This window comes from Podarcis pityusensis, assembly GCF_964106645.2.
Source record: "Podarcis pityusensis genome assembly, chromosome: 10".
Taxonomy (NCBI): Eukaryota; Metazoa; Chordata; class Lepidosauria; order Squamata; family Lacertidae; genus Podarcis; species Podarcis pityusensis.
In genome coordinates this window covers 54,023,238-54,038,417 of record NC_138035.1, presented here as the reverse complement: position 1 = coordinate 54,038,417, position 15,180 = coordinate 54,023,238, and the positions used below count along the sequence as shown (strand labels likewise).

The window sequence follows — 15,180 nt, the reverse complement described above, 5'->3', positions numbered from 1 at the left end:
TCCAAACCCCTGCAATGCAGGCATCTTTTTGAGGAAGGCAGGGGCTCGAACTCAGGACCCTGAGTTTAAGACTTTCATGCTCTACCTGACTTGATCTTATTAATGAATTATTATTATGTTTATATTCCACCATTCCTCCAAGGAGCTCAAGGTTCTTCCCCTCTCCATTTTACCCCCAGAACAACCCTGGTAGGTTCAGCTGAAAGACAGTGACTAATCCACCGTCACCCAGGCAGCTTCGTGGCCAGGGGGGGATTTGAACCCTCACCTCCCAGGTCCTCGTCCAACATTCTAACCACCACACATTTTTATATCGCATTTCGTTCTGATTTGTCCCACTAGAATGGTTCTTCACCTCCTCACTTTAATTTCATCTAAAAAGGCCAGAGAAGAAAGAACATCGGAATATTACAATCCCACACACGCAATCCTGTTTGTTAGGATGAAAACAGATGTACATTTACGACAACTTCCTACAACACATAGGTAACTTTCTTAGCAAGCACTGAGACTCTGGGGTTGTATCCACTGTCAGTTCTACTCAGAGTAGCCCCATTGAAATGAATAAGCATGCCCTACTTAGGTCCTTTAGTTTCAATGGGTCAACTCTGAGTGTTGGATACAAACATTGGTCAAATTTCCACTTCTGATTTGAAAATGGAGTGTTAGGGAAGTGATATAGTTCTTCTCTAACTTGCTGTGTTATTGAGGACCATCTTGTCAACTGCTTAAAGGCACACTATGGTAAGTTAGTAACTTGATAAATTTATTTATCATTGTCAGGGAATGTGTTGGCAACTTTGGAACCCCCCCCCCCACTCTCTTGTTCTAGATGAGAGGTGGGCAGACTGAGCTGTAGTGGCAGATCTCTGGGTTATCTGCAGTTGGCTGGCAAGGATTTCTGACTCCCAAATGTTTAACAAAACAATTCCAGCTTTTCCCATCCAGTGTGGTGTAGTTATTAGAGCATCAGTCGAGGACCTGGGAGACCAAGGTTCAAATCTCCACTCAGCCATGAAGCTCAAGGGGGGACCTTGGGCCACTCGCTGCCTCTCAGCCTAACCTACCTCACTGGGTGGTTGTAGAGAATTAAATGAGGAGCGGCAGAACCATGTATGCCTCCTTGAAGGAAAAAAGGAAGATTATCAATACAAAAAATAAATAAAAACAGGCTACTGCAGTGAAGAAGGCTAGCAAGGAGTGGAATTTTGTGGGAAAGAACTGTGTCCTCTGGTGCTGCAAATGAATTCCTACACTCAGTATGAGCTCAGAGACACCTTGTTCTTTCACTCTTTTGTCTTCTACACCTGGTTCTGCTTTGCAGATCTTGTGGAGAGGAGGCGGGGGGAGGGGAGTGAAGCCTAAAATCTACTCACCCGTATTGTAATCCCATAACACACATATATGTTCCTTGTCAGATTAAAAAAAAAAAACCCTCAGGTGTATGGTCCTAAATAGACCATAATTAATTGATAGTGCAACATCAAAGCTGAACAAGAAGCATAGATCCCTTCCCACACCTATTAAAAGAAGCTTGGAAACTCATAGCTTTGAAATGCACATCTCCCCTGTGCTCCACACAAAACCCTCACTTATTTTCACACTGTCAGGAACTGGCGGAGGCAGGCCATGCTCTTTCACGTCCCCAAATGAGAATGTTTAGAATTCCTAAATTCAAGACCTAAGTGGAGAGAAATGCTGCATAAAGAATGACAGCATGGGAGGACCAGAAAGGGACATGCATGGTTTCCTAAAAAGCACCCCCTCACACAAACATAGCAAATTGCTTTTCACATTCAAACTGTATCTAAAAACGTATAATGAATTTTAATTGCTACTTCAAATGCTTACTTGAAAGTTTGCTTCATTGAATTCAATGGAGAAAATATACTTGGGGTGAGAATGTTGTGCGAACTATGCCATTGTTTCTTTTTCAAAATTCTAGTGTGGGACAAAGCTCCCTGCTTTCCCAAGAAATGCATCTTTCCCCTTCTGTACCCTAAATAATAATAATAATAATAATAATAATAATAAGGTATAATATTTATACCCAGCCAGATGGGCAGGGAATTGTTGTTGTTGTTGTTCCCTGTCAATTATTATTACAGTGGTACCTCGGGTTACATACGCTTCAGGTTACATACGCTTCAGGTTACAGACTCCACTAACCCAGAAAAAGTACCTCAGGTTAAGAACCTTGCTTCAGGATGAGAACAGAAATTGTGCTCCGGCGGCCTGGCGGCAGCGGGAGGCCCCATTAACTAAAGTGGTGCTTCAGGTTAAGAGCAGTTTCAGGTTAAGAACGGACCTCCGGAACGAATTAAGTACTTAACCTGAGGTACCACTGTATTATTATAATTCCCTGCCCATCTGGTCATACCTCATGTTATGTTTGCTTCTTGTTACGTTTTTTCAGGTTGCGTCCCGCAGTGACCCAGAAGTACAGGAAAAGTTACTTCCGGGTTTCGCCACTCTCGCATGCGCAGACGCGCAAAATGACACCACGCGCATGTGCAGAAGCGGCAAATTGCAACCTGCGCGTGCGCAGACACACCACTGCGAGTTGCACTCCTTTCATGTTGCAAATAGGCCTCTGGAACGGATCCTGTTCGCAACCAGAGGTACCACTGCATATGCGCATACACACACACACACACACACACACACATACACAACCGCCAGAAGTTGGGACCTCTACCAGTTAAATGTACTGTATACATTTCTAGGACTTGCTTCGTTTTCTGGAAATGGTTTCAGGGTAACTACCACAAAAAGAAGTGGGGGGGGGGGGGAGAGAGAGAGATAATGAGGTCCAGCCTGACCACCCATTAATTGATTAGCTACAACCAGCAGCGTGGCACAGAAGGTCTTGCAGCCTTTTTACGGGTGGGGGGGGGAGAGAGAGAGAGAGAGAGAAAGGGAAGAAATCAAAGGATAATTTTGTGGGGGGTTTTTTGCAATTAAACCAAACGGCCGTGCTCCCTTTGCCAAGGGGAGAACCGACGGCATAGAGAGTTCAGGAGGAGCAGGAGGGAGACTCCAAGAATGCTTGTCCCTCCTCCCTCCCCTCGTCTGCCAAGTGCAATAACAATGCAGTCATCATCAGGAGGAGAGAGAGAGAGAGAGAGAGAGAGAGAGAGAGAGAGAGATTAGGGGAGGGGGTGCGCGGGGAGCTGCTCCTCCGCCCCCTCCCTCGAAAGCGGGCGGGTTCAAAGGCGGCTGGCTGGCTGGCTGGTCCCAAGCCCCGCGCCCCGCTCCGAGGGCCAACGCCAGAGGCGGCGGCGGCGGCAGCGTGCCACCGCCGGAGCTGCTACTACCGCTTGCCGAGGCTGCCTTGCCCTCATTGAGCCGGCGGCGTCGGCTGCTGCTGCTGCCGCTGCGTTAGTGCGAGAGCGAGAGCGAGATTGTGCCGCTGCGACAGGGGAAGACGAGGCAAGGAGCTGGAGGGAGCGCACTGAGCATGCGCCGCCCGGACCCACTGGCTCCAGCGCCTCCGCCAAGGTACCCTGCTGGAAAAGGGAGAAATAAAAGCCAGGCATGAAAATACCAGCAAATAGAAAGGAGATCTGGTGAGGGAGAGGGGGGGTGGGGAGGTATGGGCTCTCTCTCTCTCTCTCTCCCACACACACACACACCAGCACCAACAGGTATTGCGGGGGGAGGGGGGCTTTGTGTGTTTGTGTGTGTGTGTATTTGTGTGTGTGTGCATCATCTCCTGGGCCGGGCTGGATGGGATGTGGGGAGAAGGGAATTGGCGGCTGGAAGGAGGCTGGCTCCGTGAGTGTGTATGTGTTTGTGTGTGGTGGTGGTGGTGTTGTTGTCTTAAAAATTTTTATCACAGGGCTGCATAACGGAAGCGTAGGGCAGACAACGATGCCTGCACGGCGGGGCTGGCTCGGAGATCTGGCGCCCCTGGGCAAGTCTGAGCATCTGGGCTGGGGAAGAAAGAAGTCAGACAGCCAAGCAAGCAGCCCTCTTTGCTGCCTCGCGTATGTATGTGCATGTATCGGGGTGTGGGAGAAGCTGGTTTCGTGGTGTGTGTGTGTGTGTGTGTAACAATGCACTCATGATCTGATCAAGGCTCTTGTTTACGCAGCAAGCAAGCAGGGAGGCAGGCAGGCAGGTAGTTCCTAAAAGCTGAGAATGGTGGAATCTATTGTGAAGATGCTCTGTGTGTGTGTAGTGCTCAGAAGAGACAGCATAGGAGGAACCTATCCATGGGGATAGGCGAGCAAGGCTGCCTGACTCCGCCGCCACCGTGGAGTGGCTGCTAGAGCCCTGCAAGCAGCAGAGTGGGTCTTTGTTAATTACATTTTGACAGGCGGCATTAGGAGAAATCCTGGAATTCTGACTAGCCAGACGCAGATCCTCGCATTCCGTGCTGGTCAAAAATACAACCCGAATCAAACCGGAGCTGGCGGATGTTCTTCCAGGGGTGCGTTTCATATTTAGCTATGTAAATACATAGCTGGGTGGTGACACACACCCCACTGCAATGAAGTGGGGGGGGGGGAGAATATATATATGCCCATATGGCAATTCTTTAGCTTAGGTATTTATTTAAAAGTCTAGTGGGGGAGGGGAGCTTTGGTTCATTGCAAAACCAGGATTCCTGTTGTCTCCTTTCAGTGTGCATGAACTAGCAGGGTGTGATTAATATGCTTTGGCGAGTTGGTTAAAAACATACATTCTGCAGGGTTTCTTTTGGATGTGTTCCATATCAACACAGCATCTGCCTCTGAAACACACACAATATCAACAGAAAAGGTGGGCATTTATGGGCAACCATTCTTCCTTGGCATTTTTTATTTTATTTTTAAGCTGCCAGTACCGGAATGATGATGTAGGAATTGGGTTGCCTCTGAAGCTTCAGAGACAGGAACTGTACAATTCTATACTCTGCCAAAAAAAATTGATTGTAAACAAGAAGGAATAAAGTGAAGCAATGCATAGTAAGTGTGCAGTTCTCACTGAATTTCCCTCAAACAAATAATAGTACTCCAACTTGCAACTTCCTTTGGCTCTCCATAAATTAACATATTCGTTAGCACCTCCCAACACCATTTGTATGTTAACTTAAGGACTGATAGCTTGATTTTTTTTTCCAGATATTTTGATGGCATGATAAATCAGGAAGCGGAAAAGAGGATGTACTATGTGACTAGACAGACACCAGATCAGATCTGCTTTTGGAATATATTTTCAGTAAGATGTATGGATCTATTTTTTCCTTATACATCTATCTAGATCATGAGACTTGACTGAGGCAATATTCAAATCATTCGTCCATCTATGGCGAACTACAGCCATGCAGCTGACAACATTTTACAAAATCTCTCCCCTCTAACAGCGTTTTTGAAATTGACTTCACTGGGTTTCATCATAGGAGTCAGTGTGGTGGGTAACCTTCTGATCTCCATTTTGCTAGTCAAAGACAAGACCTTGCACAGAGCTCCGTATTACTTCCTGTTGGATCTTTGCTGCTCAGACATCCTCAGATCTGCAATTTGCTTCCCATTTGTTTTCACTTCCGTGAAAAATGGCTCATCTTGGACGTACGGGACTCTCACTTGCAAAGTGATTGCCTTCTTGGGGGTCCTGTCTTGTTTCCACACCGCTTTCATGCTGTTCTGCATAAGCGTTACCAGATACTTAGCTATTGCCCACCACCGCTTTTATACAAAAAGGCTGACCTTCTGGACTTGTTTGGCTGTGATTTGTATGGTGTGGACCCTCTCTGTCGCTATGGCTTTCCCTCCGGTGTTGGATGTGGGCACCTATTCATTCATTAGGGAGGAAGACCAGTGTACCTTTCAGCATCGCTCCTTCAGAGCCAATGATTCTCTGGGATTTATGCTGCTTCTCGCCCTTATCCTTCTAGCCACACAGCTTGTCTACCTCAAGCTGATCTTTTTCGTTCACGATCGCAGGAAAATGAAGCCAGTTCAGTTTGTTGCAGCAGTGAGCCAGAACTGGACGTTTCATGGTCCAGGAGCCAGTGGTCAAGCAGCTGCAAATTGGCTGGCTGGATTTGGAAGGGGTCCCACGCCACCAACCTTGCTGGGGATCAGGCAAAATGCCAACACCACAGGGAGGAGAAGGCTGCTTGTCTTGGATGAGTTCAAAATGGAAAAACGAATCAGCAGAATGTTCTATATCATGACATTCCTCTTCCTAACCTTGTGGGGCCCGTATCTGGTCGCCTGTTACTGGAGAGTTTTCGCGAGAGGGCCTGTGGTTCCAGGTGGATTTCTAACGGCTGCTGTTTGGATGAGTTTTGCCCAAGCTGGAATCAATCCTTTTGTCTGCATTTTCTCCAACAGGGAGCTGAGGCGCTGTTTCAGCACAACCCTTCTTTACTGCAGAAAATCCAGGTTACCAAGGGAACCTTACTGTGTTATATGAGGGAGCATCTGTAAAATCTTTAGCCTTGTGAAAACACTACCCTTCTCTGCTAAGCAATTGTGGCCTGTTGCCATGTCTGGAGAAGAAAAGGAAAAAAGGGGGGAGGGGGAAATCAAACGGGCTGTCAGCGGTTGTAAGGATTTGGGCAACGACGTCCTGCAATCTTTGCAATAGCTCATCTCTAATCCTATTTCGAAACCTAAACTTGTTTCTGCTGGCCACTCGCGAAGGTTTGTAAATTAAGAGTAAAGGACTGAGCCACTGCCCTGAAATGCTTTGATGTGGTGGAAAACCTAGATCGTGATTCAGAAAGTAGCAGGTGCTAAATATATCAGCGCTCAATGCTGTATATATCACTACATAAAAGTAAGACCATCACAAAAAGATTAAAATTGGACATCTGAATCAGTTAAGTTTGACATGAGGTTAATGTGTTGATGAAACTATTTAAGACACTGGATGACCTTTAGATCATTTCATACAATTATTGTTTTTCAAGTACAAAAATCTGGGGACTGTGTTAAGTCCTGTAACCAATGGGAGATGTGCCATTTAGTATTGGATTATCACCCCACATTTGCCTTGTGAGTTCTGGGGAGCATTACAAAGCAGTTTTGTGTTTTTGGGTTGTTGCTGGGGAGGTTTTCCCCTTGTTGTTTTTTCAACTTAGGTTTTATTTTTCTCTAAATACATTCTTCGTCTTTCACCCACCCACCTGCTGCCATTCGCCCCCATCCCCCACAAAACGAAATACTGGTTTGTTTGTTTGTTTGTTTCCAGGCTGAAGTATTACTGGCATATAATTGTGTTCTATGTCTTGTTTGATTTTTGTTTTTTTTTAAAAAAATCACAATTTGCTATAATTTTTATTGGATGCATTTTATATTTTCGAAAGCTAGATATCAGTCTGTTAGGCAACATCAATGAGATTATCCAATCATGACAAAGGAGTAATCATTACGCAGAATAAACCACATGTTGCCTTAAAGGGTTATCTAGTATCTTCCATTTTGTTTAGCATTTTAGAAATAAGCAAAGAAAGTGAATCGGTTAACTCCAGTCTGCCATTTGGGAGTGCATGAAAGATCACTTAAAATCCCTTCTTTCCTTTTTTATTCTCATGATTCCCCAAATCAGTATGCTCATCACTAGGATTATATTCCCCCGCCCTAAGGTATGTTGCCCATTCTAGTTTGTTCTGAGAAACACAGGCAGACAATGTATGTTTATATTTTTAAGACAACTGTCATGGGGAGACCGCAGCCTTAGTAAGATATATTGCACAATTTGTGAAGCATCTATTCTACTGAAGGCACAGTCTTGTTTATACTTTCTGCACATTTTGGTGTATTGGTTGTTTCAAATTATTTCAATTTTAACTTGTGAAAGCATATAATATGATTTCTAGTATTTTAGAAAATACATTAGAGTCTGTGAGTCTTTCCTTCTTTTAGATACAGATGTGTGGATTTCAATATAAAGTTGCATTTGCCAAAATTTACCTGTGTAGCCTGTTAATTTTCTTGGAATAAAATTTTACATTTTTCCAGTTATACAACAAACCTTTTATTATGATTATTATTATTACTATTATTTTGTTTAGTGAGCATGACTTTTTGAGAATGTAGCCATTATGGATTATTATTCTTTGAAGTCACTGTATTCCCAAACTGTAAAATGCATGAATGATGGGGACCACAGGATTGATAAATGATATTCTCGACAATAGCACTGTTGTGTAGTTTATCATAATTACCCTGATACCTATTTGTCAGTTCTGCTGAGAGGTACTGTTAATTTGGGGATCATGATATTTGAGATCCATGGCCCAGGACAATTTTTCACACGGTGTATAGCTGAAGAACACCATCCTGAGTCTGACAAGGGAAAGCTTAACTTCAAAGAAGGACTTGCTCCAAATTAATGCTGTGCTCTACATTTCACTATAGCTCTAGAGCAATCCATCCCAAAATACACAAGAGTAGAATCCAGTTTGTGTTGCTCCATAGACAGAAAGTATGAGTCGAGAGAGGCTGTTTTCAAGTTTCCTCTTCCCATTTACAGTCCTTTGCGCGTGCACACCCAAACAAAAATATATATTCCACAAGGTTGAGAGACCTTTTGGAGTAGATTTTATGGCTCTGCAGGAAGAAGGAGGAATACCTGCCTCCCTATTCACCTTTGGTCAATGTAGTGGCACCAACTAGATTTCACTGACAGCTAAACTGCTGGAAGCATATGTAGATATTCTTATTAACAACAGAAGTAGTATTGTTTCTGTATACTAATAGATTTTTAAAAACGGATTGAAGAATTTTGGGAGGGGAAGTGGCATCTTGATTCCACTGGTGTTCACGGCAAGCTTCTTAATTTAACCCTCATGTACTTCATGCTAATGTTGATGGGTTCAAAGATTACATTTAGCATGCGGTGTTGGAAGCACTGCAATAATCAATCTTCATGAATGCAAAAGCATTTCAGGTCACCATCCCCAAGAGGCTTGAAATGAATTTAAAGTTCCAGGGACCTGCATTGGTTCCTGATCCACAAGCTATAGAACAACTGTAGTACTTGGCTATGTGTCTGATTTAGTCCCACGTCATAATTCCTAGACAGCTAGGGCCTTCATCCCTCCCCTTGCGCAGCTGTATGAAAATCCTAGGTTTATCCCCATGCATGTAAGAATCATGCATGTGCCCACACTGTCTTGAGGATATGTGTTGCGCATGTTCAAGGCCTCCACATGATAAAACAGAAACATGTCCATGACAGCACACATGATGTTCTGTGTGTTGGCCTGTGGGGTGGTGTTCTACAGCATAACAGGAAAAACACCCATGTGTGAAGAGTGATCCATAGGATGTTTTCAGAATATCTAACTAGAAAAAAAGAGAGAGGCCTAAGTAGGGATGGACAAATGCAACAATTTCACTGTATCTCAGTTCCTCATTTCCCCAATCTTTAATGCAGTTCTCAACATGAAATCCTAATGAAAAATTCATCAGCGCTTTAGTGTGAACTTCTCCTAAGGACACATTTTTATATGCAGTTCTGACTAACACACACACCTTTGCAACCAAATTTCCATAATGTCATGCAGCCATGCATGTTATTTCACCAACGTATGCATTCTTAGGCACACTTATCCCTGATACATGCATCTTTTAGGTATACATTGCTTGGTCAGGGAACTGCATCGCAAAATTCAGATTTTGAATTTCTAAAGATAACTGTGTTTTGTTTTGCATATTGGTTCAAGAAGTATGAATTAGGCAGCTTCTCCTTAAATTGCAAATGAAAATTGATTTTCCTTCCCATCCCTAGACCCACCTTGACCACATACTCAAGCCGAACTCCCAACCATAGGATAGCAAAACAATGTTTAGTTTCATATATGGGAAGTATTTAGAATAAAATATATTCTACTAAGACCATTAGGATGCATTGGTATCTGACTTCTATACAATAGTTACTTTCATAACATGCACTTACGATCACATATTTTAAAAACATCAATAAAACTGCAATTCTTATAGCAGTTATGCAGATGTTGATGTCTCGAAGGCCAGAAACTTTCAAACACTCTTCTCAATTGAGTTTTGCAATGGATTTTTATTCTGAGAATTGTTTGTAAGATGCTTGAAGGGCCTCTCAGAGCAATAAAGCAGATTATAAGCATTCTAAATAAATAATATCATAGACAACGATAACCTATATATTGTATAGTTTGGGAATATAAAGTGGGCATTGTTCCCCATTAATCAGTTTACAGTTTTGCAAATAGTACATTATGAAAAAGATTCAATGGAAAAACAGTTTAAATGTTTAAAATATTCAGGCTTGGTGTATTTTCATTTTTTCTTTTGCATGTTTTTGGACAGTTTTTCCTTTTATTTTGCTTCAACAAGAAGAGCAGAGGTGTACCAAATGAAATTAAAAGGCAACACATGAAATATTTTAGCATATAGTTACTTACTTTGCAAAGTGCTCTGTGACACAAAATTATTCAGGCAAATGTCTTAATACAGCTCCTAAAAGGATTATATGCTTACATGGATTAAAATGGTGTGCGGGGACAGCTGTTATAATTTTGGGTAGTGTGTTGTTCAGCGAATGAACGGGTAGAGATCAAGAAGAAAATTATGCCTGTGTTGTTGCAAAGCTGGCTTCTTACAATGGGATGACTTTATTTTCTTCTAAACATTGGGATGTAGGCCACTGACAGACAAAGCAATGACACGCTTTACTCAAGTTTCATATTTAATTTTATTTTCTTGATGTCAGCATTTATCTCTCCCCCCATATAACCCAATATCGGAGTTGAGCTTTGCATTTAGAAGTACCACATGGCACAGTTCCTGTTGGACTGTACTACTTCAGACTTTGGTGAGGAGGGGTCACATATTAAAATGCCTGTCAATGTGCATGGAAAGCGTACAGTACTCCATGGTATTTCTGAATGTGCAGTTTGATTTCAGTGACTTCAGCAATTGTAATAATATCTCTAACTAGGCAGTGAAAACCTACTGAAATAAAAATGTCTATCAATCTGCTCCTTTCCCCCATAAAGTTACCCCTTCCTTACTTGGCCCACCTTTATTAAATTTAGGAGTCATGACAGCTACTTTTGGTATGTTCCACCAGGATGACTGGGTTGCAGTTTTGAAAGGCATTGTGTGACACTGTCTCACTAGACTGGCCAAACACGCCCAAGCCCATTTTTAATGTGTACCTACTAAAACCACAACATGACCAAGCACTATATGCACAATGATTGTGTAGTGCATATCATTCCACTGACATCTTGTTCTATGATTTCTGAAATACAGTTAGTTGAACCAGTGCTATTTTACTAGAAAAGGAGGTATACTGGAATTCACCATGAACCTTGTTCTCTTATAATGGCAATGACGCCCACATAAGAGGTGCTTGAACTGAGTTTCAATAAAAAGCCCTGAGTTTAACCTTTTAAATGCTTAAACATTGTAAAACCTCTGTGACAACCTTCCCTCCTTTTTTTCTTAGAATAATGAAGGAAGGACAGACAATTTTTCTTACATGTCAAACTCCCTACAGTGTTTATCTCTGTGTGAATATATCTGTGGCCTGCCCAGTAGTGAATAAAAGTTCAAAATGTTTTTTTTTCTTGCTCTATGGCCTAGTGATTAACTGAGGGATTTCTTTCCCCCCCCCTTTTGGTACTAAAGCTGCAGTTGATTAATTTACTGGTTAAGCACTGATTAAACTTTGCAACCTATGCATATACCATGATATATGTTGTTCTGTACTTGGCTGACCTGCAAACCCATATGAGACAGGGTGGCAAGTGATTAGAGCATAGAATACAGCCTCAGGGAAGAAACTTAGCTCATGGGGAACAACCATAGCTTAGTGGTAGAGCACAGGTTTTGAACACAGAAGGCCTCAGGTTCAATCCCCAGTACTTCCAGATAGGGCTGAAAAAGCCCAGTTCCCTACCTATGACCCTAGAGAATTTGCTGCTACTTGGTGTAGATGATACTGAGAGAATGCGTAGACAGTACTGAGGTGGCTTAGTAAAAGGTTGTTCCTTGTATTATGGATCAAAGCTCGAAACTGCTGTGAGCTAACAACAAACGTTTTACTGAATTCTCCACCTCAGATGACCCTTTGGCTTCTGCTCTTCCACTCTCTTTCTTCTTTCACTCCTTGGTCTTTCCAATCATTCTTTATTCCTTCCAGCCCATCTCTTAATGGAGCCTTGCTCTCCCTTCTCCCCCTTCCTGATAATAACGATGCCATCTATTCCTCCTTTATGACTGCCCATCTAATGTGGAGACAATGTATGAGCATGGAGCCTCTTCCTTAGTAACCTTTGCAGTCAGTTTCCATGTGGAGCCATCATAAATGTGCAGCTGGCTGCAATATTTTACAATATTCTGCAAGTCATTGTTGTAGTATGCCTTTTCTTTAAATTTCGTAGAGCCTTTTTGGAAGTGTACTTCAAACTACGCCATTTCCACAACCTCTAATAAGTTGGGCAACATTGTTCAACTAATCCTTCCAAACAGAAGCACTCCAGGTGCTTTTCCATGTTCTAGTGGAAATACCCTATTATTCAGCAATGCCAGGTTTGGGTCAGTGTCTACCTCCTGTGCTTTCCTTCACAATTTCTTGGCAATTTGTACTCCATTTTCAACAAGGACATTTGACTGAGATTATCTGAGCCTTGAAGCAATATGGAGAAACCCATATACTTTTGAAAAGTTCTTAAACAGATGGCAAGCAAACTGAGGGCCATTAGCTAGCCAAACCACCTCAGAAATGCCATGCCCAGCAAATATGAACTTGGATTTGTTCAGTCACCTGAGAACCTGTGGTATAAGTTAGTAAGACAATTTCTGGATGGTGAGAAAAATAGTCTACAACCAGCACATACTATTTCCTGCATATACAAACATATATGTGACAACTTTGGTTCAAGCTGATACAGGCGTGTCTGGCTTGGCCCTTTCAGATCAGCAACAAATGCTGTGACGATTCTTCATTGTGTTGTTTTCTTGTATGAAAAACATCTATCTCAAAAGTCTATTCCTGCTTGGTGTACTGTGTCCCTCAAAACTTCTTACCCGCAATATCGTATTTAGACTTTCCTTCTGCGGTTAGTGGGAAAGTGTTAAACAAATCAATGGCTTGGGGCCCTGCAGGATTCAATTAAATAGCTACCTTCCTTTTTATCTGCCTTATACACAGCTCCACTGGCTTCCATGAACAGGCCAAACTGCTGCTTAACTCAACTGGAGCATGGTTTGAGAGATCTAACATGTCTGGAAGAGATGTTCCATCTGCCTTCTTTCTCACCCTTCCAGTCTTGACTATCACCTTGTGGATCTGGACTCCACTCCTGGGGCCATGTGTTGTTCATTGTATTACGGAACAGAACTAGAAAACAACATTTTAATTGTGTTCCAATACAAGAGATTTCCATCTTGGATGCTTGTGCGCTTCCACTCCCTCTCTGGAGCCGTATTCCTTCACCTCCTTATTCCTTCCACCCTGACTCTTCATGGAGCCTTACCTTCACAGAAGCTTTCTATGTTCCTGATGAGCATGGGGCTTATTTGGTCTGGCATTGCTTTGCTGCAACAGGACTCCATGGGTAACGCTGGGGAAGTCAAAGGTAGACATGGTATCCACCTCGTTTTTGTACTGAGACACATGCAGAGAGAGAGAGAGAGAGAGAGAGAGAGAGAGAGAGAGAAACCTGATAGGAAGGTTGCCGAAGGGGACTTGCCAAAATACAGAGCCTTCACTGGATTTTCTGAGATTTACAAGCACTTAACTTGTGCAGAGCAGGGGAAATGTGCAGGCAGCATTCTTTCCAAATGCTCAGAACCTGATTGACAAGCCAGGAAAGCAATGAAGTCCAGCTTCATTTCCTTCTGCTGCTTGTACAGGGCAATGAAGCAGGAGAGGTGGGGAGGATTTCTGAACTTCTCTTCCTTGTCAATTATGGCAGTTGTTTTTCTCCATTTGGCTGTGGCTGCATTAATTTTTCTGGATGCAAGGATTGACATTGATTTTCCTGACTTGGGAACAGATTGGGTACATGACATTATTCATTTATTTTCGCTTGTGTGTAGCTTTGTTGGTATTTGGTACTTGGTTTTTCCTCTCTGGAATAAAGCGACGGGCACTCGTATACTATTGTTTCTAAACAGATATTTTTAATAACAAATACATTTTTATTATAATAAATTATTTAAAACATAATGGATTGCTTGCATATAGGTTTTTGCTATTATACAGATACTTGCAATGTAGGCTATTTGCCTCTCCTGCCTTGGCAAAATTTCTGGCTATGGGCTTGGAAACAAATGTATCCTAAATCTCACTGGTTTCTGTGGTTAGGTTGGGCAAAAAGGCATGATCTGAAAAAGGCGACAAGAGGGCACAGGTTCCTCAGTCCCGAGGAAATCTATTTTTAAAAATAATAATAAATAATATTGAGAGAGGGATTAACTTCTGAGTAGACATATATGGGCTTAAGCTGTTTTCTCTGGCTTTCTTTCTCTTTCATTTTTTCTTTTTTGTTTTTCTGTGGTGTAAATTGGCATAGCTTTGCTGGCTCCCAGTGGATCTGTGCTGGCATGTGGACTGGTGGAGAATCTTTCACCACTTAGCGAATGAAAGCAATGTATTCCGCAGAGCTACAAAATACTGTTACAAAACAGCATTCAACCGACCTTTAGGCCTTAGGGGCATTGAAGTTCATTGAATCCTTGCTCACTGGCCCTTTCCTTTAAGAACATTATGTTTGTTCAGTTGTCTATTGTCTGCCTTTTTCTGCAGAAGAAAGTTCATTTCTATTTATATTATGAACCCATTGCTGGAGCAGCCGATCGTTACACATGAGTAAAATGAGCGGATTTAATTATTTTTAAAGTGAATTACAATGCACACATTTGATTTTAGAAAATGTTATTTTATAGCAGTAAGTTATCAATCCTGAATATGCAACATCTTGAGAGACTTCAAACAAGGAAGGGAAAGTGATCCTTATCCATATTTTCCCAAAAGGATCACTCACAGTAAGCATGGACAATAATATAGTACTGGGGATTTTTTTGTTTCTTTGCCATCTGTAATAATTGAATAGGATCTTTGTCAATAGGGATACAATCACTCCTGTCTTATACTTGTCTTTTGACTTTTGACACATAATCCTTGGGATCTAAAATGACAATCATACCCCTTCTATCAGTGGGCTTAATCACAATAGACCCATCCTTCTGC

General features: G+C 42.3%; 1 protein-coding gene across 12 annotated transcripts; it reads left to right on the top strand.

Moving 5' to 3' along the window:
* The first annotated feature begins 3,191 nt into the window (after window positions 1-3,191).
* GPR85 (G protein-coupled receptor 85) lies at window positions 3,192-9,189 on the top strand. 12 transcript variants are annotated; one of them, XM_080971089.1, is made up of 3 exons: window positions 3,192-3,501; window positions 3,842-3,989; window positions 5,109-9,189. In XM_080971089.1, exon 3 carries the CDS (start codon window positions 5,293-5,295, stop codon window positions 6,403-6,405), a length of 1,113 nt encoding a protein of 370 aa, XP_080827215.1. In that variant the 5' UTR covers window positions 3,192-3,501; window positions 3,842-3,989; window positions 5,109-5,292; the 3' UTR covers window positions 6,406-9,189. The 12 variants fall into 12 exon arrangements, with proteins under 12 accessions (XP_080827215.1, XP_080827212.1, XP_080827213.1 ...); XM_080971086.1 differs by having other exon boundaries at window positions 3,192-3,569; XM_080971088.1 differs by lacking the exon at window positions 3,192-3,501 and adding an exon at window positions 4,822-4,952 and having other exon boundaries at window positions 3,795-3,989.
* Window positions 9,190-15,180: the final 5,991 nt, after the last annotated feature.

Coding starts and splice junctions, on each gene's coding strand:
- GPR85 (XM_080971087.1), top strand. CDS start 5,293: ATGGCGAACTACAGCCATGCAGCTGACAACATTTTACAAAATCTCTCC.